Source organism: Vigna unguiculata, chromosome 6, assembly GCF_004118075.2.
Source record: "Vigna unguiculata cultivar IT97K-499-35 chromosome 6, ASM411807v1, whole genome shotgun sequence".
In the NCBI taxonomy this organism is placed as follows: Eukaryota; Viridiplantae; Streptophyta; class Magnoliopsida; order Fabales; family Fabaceae; genus Vigna; species Vigna unguiculata.
The window spans coordinates 15,596,438-15,607,370 of record NC_040284.1 but is presented as its reverse complement, the minus strand read 5'-3'; the positions used below and the strand labels follow the sequence as shown (position 1 = coordinate 15,607,370).

The window sequence follows — 10,933 nt, the reverse complement described above, 5'->3', positions numbered from 1 at the left end:
AGGAGAAATAAGAGCAAAAATAATAGATCTTTTTCTTTTTAGAAACAAAAGAAAACAGATGAGAATAAAATATGAAAACAATTTATGAAAAACACAATCTATAATGAAAACAAATAATTAAAAATATCTTGATAAATCTTTTTAATCTTTATTCTTTATTATATTTGATTTTATATTTTATTATCTATTAGTATTAATTATTATGTTTATAAAAGAAATAAAATATTTAATTTAATATTTATAACAAAATAAAATTAAAATACCTAATATTTATAATAAAAAAATCAAAATATTTATTGTAAAAAAAGTTTCAAAATTTTTGGGGGGGCCAAGGCCCCTCCCTGCACCCATGATGATTCGCCCCTGCCGTAACGTGCACCCACTGATTAGAACCTATAATAAACACCGATATTGTATGTGTTATTTACTAAAACCCAGTCACAGGGGATGTAACTCAAGGCAATTAAGTCTCTGCATTTTCTCGGGTGGAAGTTTATAAGCACTAGGTGAACTACAATATTTCGTTTTAAAAGATAATATATTTTGTGTTATTTTATTTTTTAAATTATGTGGGGGATTGTTAGAAATATTTTAATATAATTTAAAAAATAAATAATAAAAATAAAAATTCTACTGTTATTGAAGTTTTTATAGACCTTTAATTCATGGGTTAATGTTTTCTATGGCTAACAACTATATTTTGATTACAATTTACTTCTTTGTCTCCCTTTTCTACCTATAAATACTACCTAGGTGCATGGGAAAAAAGACAACAACAGAGACAACAAATACTAGAGTTTTTCTTAAAAGTGTTATTCTTTTCTTCTCTATGTTATCTTAAAACAATGGTGTTCATAAGGTTCGGAGATCCTTCCCTGCACTCGATCGATCTGACGGCGGGTTGTTGTATCTTGGGAGAGAAATGCATATGATTTGAAACACATATGATTATGTATTTGTTTAGCCCTGTGTAGTAGGGGCGTTTTCTCTCTAAGGATAGCGTTATGCATGCCTCAACCTAAATATTTCTACTCCTTCCCTTGTTTATTGTTTATTTATTATTGTTATTATAATCGTTAATATTTGATTAATATTCATTGTTTTATATATATGTCTTAGTATTATTATTGATTTAATAATTATTATATTATCATTTTATATTTTTATTATTATTAGTATTATTTGAGTAATCATTTTCTAACAGATATGATATGACAAGAATGATTTGATGATTTTTCTTTTGCTATGCTATGTGTGGCATTCCAACATCGGAGCAAAAAAGGAGAATAAGAGGAGAATGTACTCTCTTTCAGAAATATTCAGAAATATTGCAGGGTAAGAAATTGACAATGGTAATTCACATTAAAAAAACATTTTTAAATAATGATTAATTTTAGTAATAAAAAAAATATTTAGAGATTAATTTTTTAATTAGAGACTAATTTAGAAATCAATTATTTTAGTAACCAAAATCTTGGTAGTTAGAGTTAGCAATAAATTTTAAATACCATAAACATTGTTTTAGTTACCAACTTAGGAACAAATTATAAATTTTTAAAATTATTTTAGTTACTAATAATTATAATTTATAAATTAATATTTAAATTGGTTACTATAGTAACTAATTTTTTTGTCATCAAAATTAATAATTATTCAAAGATTTTCTGATAATGCTAGTTTTATCTTTGTCTCCATTCACCAACCATCACACTTACTTTTTGGGTTACTATTCATATTTTTTCAAATGTTAAGGAAAATAATCTTTTTCTAAAATTCTATACTTAGTTTCACTAATATAGAAGAACACTATTTTACTTTTAAATTTGTAAGTAATGGCATTGCAATTTTCTCTCACTCTCGATTATACTTGATTACCAACTTTATTATACTTGATTACCAACTTTGAATTAGTTATTAACACTATTTTTATCATCTTAAAAAATAATTTTAAATAAAATAAATTATTTAATTATTTTGTTATAAAATTAGTAAAAAAAATTTAATAATTGAAAATCTTAAAATTTTAAAAATGATTTTAAAATTATTTTGACGATTTAAACCTTAAATAAATGTTAAATGGTAATAAAATATAATATATTTTGTGACAACTTTTAATTATTTGGATATAATAACAAATCATAAAAAAAAATTGTGGTAATTTTTAATTGTTAGATTTCATTTTCTTTTTCTAGCAAAAATACCAACGGTTAAAATATTTTGTAAGTTTTTGACATATTTATTTTGATGATTATTTTAACTATTAGAAAATTTATTTGTGAGAGTTTTTAATCGTTAAATTTATAATTTTAACTGTCATAAATATAATATTTTTTTTAGCGTACATGTCTTACATGTTTAACCATTTTTGTATAAAAATATGTATAATATTGTAGAAATAAAAACATAAATATCAAAATTAGCTCTTGAGTTTTGTTCTCGTTTAGTAATTTTTTCCATCAAAACTAATAATGTAATTAGAGATGTCAAAATAGGTTACAGCTTGTGAGCCAACACGGCTCAGTACGGGTTTGAGCCGAGTTAGGCTGAGAAAATTTCATGCATTTTGGAAGATGAAAGACTAAATTGGTCAAAAGTTTTGATGAGGGACTAAACCCAAATTTCGCTCAAACTTGAGGGACCAAAAACATATTTAATCCTAAAAAATAAATCGAGTCAATTCACTTTCGTTGTAGTATAATAAATATATAAAATAAATTACAAAAAAAAAAACATTTGTAAGTAAATCAACATACTAACCCACCAACCCGTGAGGAATTGGACCGGGTTGCAAATTTCTGACTCACCAAAAAGTGAGTGGAGTTGAATTGATCCTTTTTTTAACTCAATTCGTAATAAGTCAACCTGTGTGAACCGGATTTGCTCACTTTGACACTCCTAAATGTAATGATCCCACCATGAGGATAACTCTTGTTTTATGTAATTCATTAGTTATATATATATATATATATATATATATATATATATATATATATATATATATATATATATATATATATATATATATATTCTTAGTTTTCTACCTCAAATTTATAGGCTTGAATCAAATAATGATCATTAAATCTTTTTCTTCCATACACATGTCGTATATGAGTGAAATAATGCGTAAGATATATTCAAACCTCAAACTCATTTAAATTGTTTGATTCCGAAAAGAAATATTCAAATTAATATAAAAAAAAAAAACAATTTTAATCTTTATCTTAATGTGCACACATGTTCGTTAATGTGCCTCAGCTTTTTTTTTTTGTGGTTTAATTCATGCGTTACATTACATGAGTTCAAACTCCAATAAAAATGATGAATTAATAACTTGAAATAAAATTAAATAACATTTGAGAATTAAAAATAAACATTTAAGTGGTCATATTAATAAATGTAAAAATGAACTATTAATTAGTGCTAAGAAATAATTAATGCTTCTAAATTTAAATAATGAAAAAGTCAATAGAGTTTGTCATGGTATTCTATTAATTGATTAAAATATAACGGTTGTGATCAATGACTATAAAATTGGTTAGGAGTGGTTTTGTTTAGTTGAATTGACATCATTTGGTTTGCTATTATTCCGAATCAATTGTAATGGCAAATGACAAGGTTCTCGTATTAGAGGGTGAGATGAGTTTGGTGTTAAGACAGATGAATAAAACTTTTTATTCTAATAAAGAAATCTTCCTTCAGGAACTTATTAATAATGCTTCAAATGTAAGTAGTTCTTTAATTTAATTTTTATTTATATATTTATTTTATCTTAGTGTTATCAATCATTGGATGTATATACAGGCTTTAGATAAAATTCAATTTGAGAGTCATACAAACAAGAATATTTTAGATGATAGGGTAATAAGATTGATTCCCCACAAGGCTAACAAAACACTTTCCATCATTGACACTGGTATTGGCATGACCAAAACAGGTAGGAAGGTGTCAATATTTCATATTCATTTTCACTTTTCTTGCATGCTCATTAATTGTTTTATTTTCATGTATTTATTTTAGATTTGGCATATAATTTAGGAGTTGGCTTCTACTCTACATATTTGATTGCTGACAAGGTTATTGTCACCTCCAAGCATAAGGATCATGATCAATATATATGGGAATCTCAACCAGGTGCCTCTTTCATTGTTAATAACGACATCAATGCCCAACAACCATCAAGGGGAACCAATATCACCCTTTTCCTCAAGGATAATCAGGTTCACAAAGTAACTTATTTGTATTTTTTTTATTATTTCTTTTGCTTACTCAATTCATTTTTTACAGTTAGAATACTTGGAAGAGGTCACTATCAAGAATCTCGTTATCAAATATTGCCAACACATCTCCCACCGCATTTACCTATGGAATGAGAATACCAAGGATGATTGGCAACTTATTAACATTTGGTTTCATAACCGAGAGAGAGACAGTAAACATGTAGCTCAAAAACTTATGAATCACATACCAGATGATTTTGTATTCTCTATTCTTTCTAACCTACCTTTGAAATCTTTGAAGAGATTTGGATGTGTACGAAGATCATGGGCCCTCTTGTTTGAAAATTCTCATTTCATGAACCTCCTTCGTAATAACTTCATATGTAATCACCAATCGTACTATGATGATACATATCTCCTATTGAATCTCTCTCCACTTTACCAGAATCATTACAATTCCTCCTTATTTTCAATTTCTGGCGAGAGGTTTCAAAATATGGAAAAATTATACTGGCCTAGTCAAATTCAAGAGGATTACCTTGAGGGAATTGGTATTTTAGGTTCTTCTAGTATCAATGGAATTCTGTGCCTATACGTAAAAGATCTTGTGTATTTATGGAACCCAACTATCAACGAATTCAAGGTTATTCCTCCCAGTCCATTTAAGAATGCACCATATTATATTTATATTGGGATAAAGTATCACGGATTTGGCTATGATTGTGTTAGAGATGATTATAAGGTGGTTAGGGAAGTATCTTTTTTTGTTAATTCTGATGACGATGTGGAACCACATGATGTTTTCCCCCTCTCATGTATTTGGGAGATGTATAGCCTAAGAAGTAACTCTTGGACAATCCTTCAACTGTGTGATTGCGTGCCTACAAGTTTTGATGATAATAATAAATTTTACTTAGAGGGAATGTGTCATTGGTTGGGTTATGCAGAGAGTTGTATTCAACATGTAGTATCATTTGACTTGATCAATAAGGTGTGGATTACGACCCTCCCACCTTTAGACATACCTATGGAAATATATGATAATAAGCATTTTGTGAGGAGACAATTATTTCTCCTAAATCAGTCAATTGCTTTGATGTCAAATTATGCAGAAACAACAACCTTTTACATATCAATTTTGGTTGAAGTAGGTAAGAAGGAAACATGGACTTTACTCTTTGTTTTTGGACCCATACCTTACATTGCATTCCCTATTGGAACAAGGGATATGGGCAATATACTCTTCCAAACACATGATGGTGATCTAGCATGGTTTAATTTAAATACCCACACAGTTCAGAAGCTTGGTGTCAACATACATGGTGGTTATTCCCAATTAGTAGTTCATAAGGAAAGTCTTCTTACAATTGCAAGAATAAATAGTTAATTGTTTTCCTTATTTCCATTTGAGTAGGTAATGATTCGTTATCATAATTTTCTCTTGTACTTGTCAAAATAAGGCTTGTCAGTTTCATATCTTATTTCAATTTGAGTAGTTAATGATTCATTATCATAACTTTCTCTTATTTTTCAAAATAAAACTTATCAATTTCATATTACAATAAAGTATATGATAAATTATGAAACTTTTTAGAAAGTTGTGTTTTGATATGATGTGAAACGATTTTCAAATGAGAGAATTGTATAATTTCAGATTGTCTATTTTAATCGAGATAAACTACCTTTTAATTAAGATGTTAATTTCACTTAGTCGTGAAATTATTTAATTAACTCACTATTTTTAACGTATTTAAATAGAAGAGTATAAACCATTTAAAGAGATATTTAAAGAGATGTAAAGATTTTAATCTACCAAAAACATATTTTACTATATTAAAAGAGAAACCTCATAAATACTCATGGTTCTAGGTTATTCTTATATATTAAAGCGATTTTCTTGCCGATTAAAATGCCATTTATAGTCATTTGAACCCAAATAATAACATTTTAATAGAATAAAGCATCTTTTAATCAATCAAAAGCATTATATTAATAAGACAAGCTTGAATGCATTCTAAACAATGCTTTCAAACTACAATTTAAAGATCAATCCATGCAAGAGAAACTTACAAAGTATACCATGCGCCAATCACACCATGCACCACAATGGCCAAAAGAAGATTGAATGGTATGAATTAAGTTAGGACTAGAAGTGGTATGGGTCCCATCACACCATGCGCCAGCCATATGGTCTGTTATGTTTTATGAAATAAGTTTTATAAATTAAGTTATGACAATATCATAGGATTAGGACCCAAATTCATAATATTTGTACATAAAAATAGAATAAATTTTACGAAAATTAAATTTATATTTTATTAGATTAAATTAAATTTAAATTTAATATTGAATTTAAATTTAATATAATTTATATTTTATTTTACATTTTTTTATAATTTTATTTAAATTTAATTTTAAAAATTTATAAAATATATTTTTTTAATATTTATGAGTATTCACGGTACCCGCGCGTTTTAATATACCTGTAGATATTTTTTAAACGGATATCCATGTGGATAGCGGGACGAGTAACGGGTAAATTTTTTTGTCGTGGGTTAGGTTGCAGATAGACACTATCCGTGGCCAACCCGTTTTCATGTGAATGTCATGAATCACATTTTTTACACAAATGATATAAAATTCTACTTACGTTGTTTACTGTAAAAGGGCAAACCAAGCCAATTCATCTCCAGTTGATTTTCAAATTAAAAAACTTAATGTAAGTTATCTTAGAGAAATCAAATCAGACATGTTTTTTTTTTCTTAATTTTCAGAATTTACCAATTATAATATTAACCCAAAGTAAAAGGTGGCAAAATTAACCCATAAAAGATGAAATTTGTGATAGATTAAAATTAAAAATTCTGAATGGAAAACTCAAGTCTTTGTCGATGAAAATTCCTAATATTAATAAGAATCATACTGATAGTTATTGTTAATAATAATTTAGAGAAGAAATGTCGTGAATCAGGGTCCCAAAATTCTATTCCAATTACTTCTTAAGGAAAATAACTAACAAATTGGGTACTAAAATGGAAATTTAAACATAAAGAATGAATGATCAGACCAAAAATTATATACCAAATACTTCTTAATTAAAGCAACTATGAATGAGTGTTATAAACAAAAGTTGGTAACAAATTAGATCTTGACAATTTTATTGGGAAGTTCAATGGCCACAATGGCCAAAAGAAGATTGAATGGTATGAATTAAGTTAGGACTAGAAGTGGTATGGGGTCCAATCACACCATGCGCCAGCCATATGGTCTGTCATGTTTTATGAAATAAGTTTTATAAATTAAGTTATGACAATATCATAGGATTAGGACCCAAATTCATAATATTTTTACATAAAAATAGAATAAATTTTACGACATGTTCTTCAATAGTCGAATGCATAAAAATATGTATATTTATTCTATGATTATTTAAAGGCCTATTGGATTATTTGTGGTAGATAAGCATATTCTTAGTAAATCTGTCTCAACTCATATAAGTTAATATCATCACGTTATGAGTACATATCAAAACTTCAATACAACATCATTGAAAAAAAAACATATGAATACATATGTAAACTAGTAAATACATCATAAGTTTGTTAACAAAATCAACATAAAACTAATCAGAGTGAACATACCATGTTGTGATAGTTTAAAGGAATTTAATTTGGTGTGATTATGGATCACCAACTAGTGAATGATTATGAATGTTAGGAGAAGAGACTTTTATTAGGAAGTTAAATTGGCCAAAATAAAAGAGATTGATTGGTATGAATTAAGCAAAATCAATTAAGCTTTGGTACTATAAATTGAGATGATTAAACTATCATTTTCCATCAATTTCACAATGAGTTATCTCAAATTTACTTTCTTCATTTCTCTCTTCTTCTATTGTTCAGTAGAAGGATTTCAGTACTGGATAATCGCACAAACTTGGCCGGCAGGCTTTTGTAACCATAATGTTTGTGATGCCACAAAACCAATACCGTTAAAGTTCACTATACATGGCTTATGGCCATCCAATTACAACATGTCACCGCCATTACCTTGCTCTAAGTCCAAGCTAAATGTATCTTTGGTAAGCTTTTTATTTTTTAATAATATTATTTTGATATTATATTCAGAAGATGACTTCTTTTTTTTGTTTATTTTATTAGATTAATGGAATAGTTCCTATACTTGATCAAGATTGGCCAAGTTATAAAACGATAAACAGTTATTTCTGGAATTATGAATGGCAGAAACATGGATCATGTTCAAATATGCTACCATTTGATTATTTCACATTGGCGTTAGATATATATAAAAGGAATGATCTCCAACAAATACTCAAAGATGCAAATATATTACATGACAATACTTACGGTATCAACAAAATCATGACAGCCATACAGACATCACGAGTTGGTGTTCAGCCACAACTATTATGTGAAAAGGGGGATTTATTTGAAATAAGGCTATGTTTGAACATAAATCCTATTCTGCAGTACATCAACTGTCCTCCACCTCCACCAAAGAAGAAGGCTTGTCCTACTTCTGTACACTTTATCTAAACTATCATATAATTAATGAATAAACAATTACAAAATTTAAATAATTGTGTTTTCTACTTTTCTACACACTTTTCTACACGATTAGACTACTTATTTTATGTTGTGCCGTTAAAATTTCTAACTAGCTAAACTAAAGAGGCTACTTCTTTTCTATTGTATTCAGATGTGACTAAAATAAATTCAACTACACAAATCTATTCAACTGTACTAATTAATCCATAAAAATTGCACTTTTATAAAAAAATTAAACTTAACCATGTCATAATGCAATTTACAAAAACTAACTTCTTAGTTTTAATTTATCTAATGTGGGTGCATGTAAAATAATTTATTCAACTAATTTTAGTTTAAGATAATTCATTTTTAAACATTTAAAATTAATTCATTTTTAGTTTATTTCTTCGAGAATGGAAGACAACAACTGAGATATGAGAACAAAAATAATAGATTTTTTTCTCTTTAGAAAAGAAAACAGGTGAGAATGGAAGATGAGAACAATTCGTGAGAAACTCAAGTCATATAAAATAACAACAATTAAAATCTGGTTATAAAAAATATACGGTACAATACTTTTACTTCTAGTTCATAAAACAAAAATTAATATATAAGAGATTCATGAAATAAATTATTTACAAACAGAGGAGATCATGTGGTGCCTATATAGATGCTTTCATGAATGAAAGAACTTGAATGATTTAAATTTAAAGTTCTTAATTAAAAGATGAGTTTGTAAGATATAAAAGGCTAATAAGAGACTTCAAGATGGTTTATTTTAAAAATTTATGACTTTACAACCATACATATGACTATCGATGACAAACAAACTGTGTACGTAGGTACGGAGCAAAACCAGTTATATTTTTTATACAAATCATCACTAGGTACAAATATGAGTAACACTTAACTTTATTTTTTAAATTAGGTTAAAGATGATATTAGGTATGAACTTTTCGGTCATGTCCCTATCCTCATAATTGTTTCGGTTGTATTTTATATAATTTTACTATATAAAATTGTTATTTTCTATTTTATTATTATTATTATTATTGATTAACATTAATTAATAAATTATATTTTTTGTAAATATTAGTTATATTGTACTATTGTTATTAATTTATGGATAATATATATTAATTTTGCATATTCTGGACGTGGAGAACCTGTTTTTTTTTTTCAAGCTGGAGCTGCATCAATTTCTGTCGTGATGAAGGAGGTGCGACTTCTTTTTCTTCCTTGTCATGATTTGCATCTACAGGTGGCTGCGTTTTGTGCAGCAGTGTTCGCAGCCTCCCTCTTCGTCGTTTATGGAAACAACAGTCTGCAATGGTGGTTGCGCTATACAAAGCTTGGTTTTTGCCGTCGTTGTGGTTGAGCACACAACGATGGTTGCGACGGTGAGATCTGGTGTGATGGTGGGTCTGATCGCGTTGTAAATTATGTTGTAGTTTTCATGCAATAATACTTTATTATAAACAAACTACTATAGGATTTTAAGATTCATGATTCTCATACGTTCACGCACATAATCACACATTCATGTACATAAATCATAATAGGATACTAACTTTGATCCATGAGAGATCCAATAATAATGCGTTCTTCAACTTCCTTTTCCCACTCTATCTCTTTGTCTTTGTTACTCCTGTCACACTCTCTTTCTTGATGGCTTATTGTGAGAGAATCTTATGACCAGAGACACAACCCTAATATCCTTTTATAAGCCAACGTTCTTCAAGTTGGCTGAGCTTTATTTTATTTTATTACAACTTCCCATAATAACCAATAGGTCCTTATAGTTTATTAAATTACAATTAGGCCTATCATAATATTTCCAATGAGTTTAATTCTGATGGAGGCGTGGTTCGGGATCGTCACACGGTTTTCAGAGCAGTTGATGGGATCATGCCCAAGACCTTTAAAGAGATCTCGGATTAGCTTTAGATCATAGAATAGGAACTCTTATAATTCTTGTAATGTTTTTGTTTGCGCTTTACCAGACCTTTAGTTATGTTGGGCCTTTTTGGTGTTTCGGCCCATAGTATATAAGCCATTGTGAGACACATTTGTATTCAGATTTGAGTTTTATGAAACAGTGAGTTTTCTCTCAAGTCTCGAGGTAGGTCAATTCAAAGGACGCGGACGGTGTTATTTCTGGCAAGA

General features: G+C 28.2%; 1 protein-coding gene across 1 annotated transcript; it reads left to right on the top strand.

Annotated features, from left to right (window-relative positions):
* The first annotated feature begins 3,600 nt into the window (after positions 1-3,600).
* LOC114188459 (F-box/kelch-repeat protein At3g06240-like) lies at positions 3,601-5,668 on the top strand. The gene is made up of 4 exons (XM_028077032.1): positions 3,601-3,723; positions 3,802-3,934; positions 4,018-4,217; positions 4,285-5,668. The coding sequence occupies exons 1-4, from the start codon at positions 3,601-3,603 to the stop codon at positions 5,602-5,604; spliced, it is 1,776 nt and encodes a 591-aa protein (XP_027932833.1). The 3' UTR covers positions 5,605-5,668.
* The last annotated feature ends 5,265 nt before the right edge of the window (positions 5,669-10,933 follow it).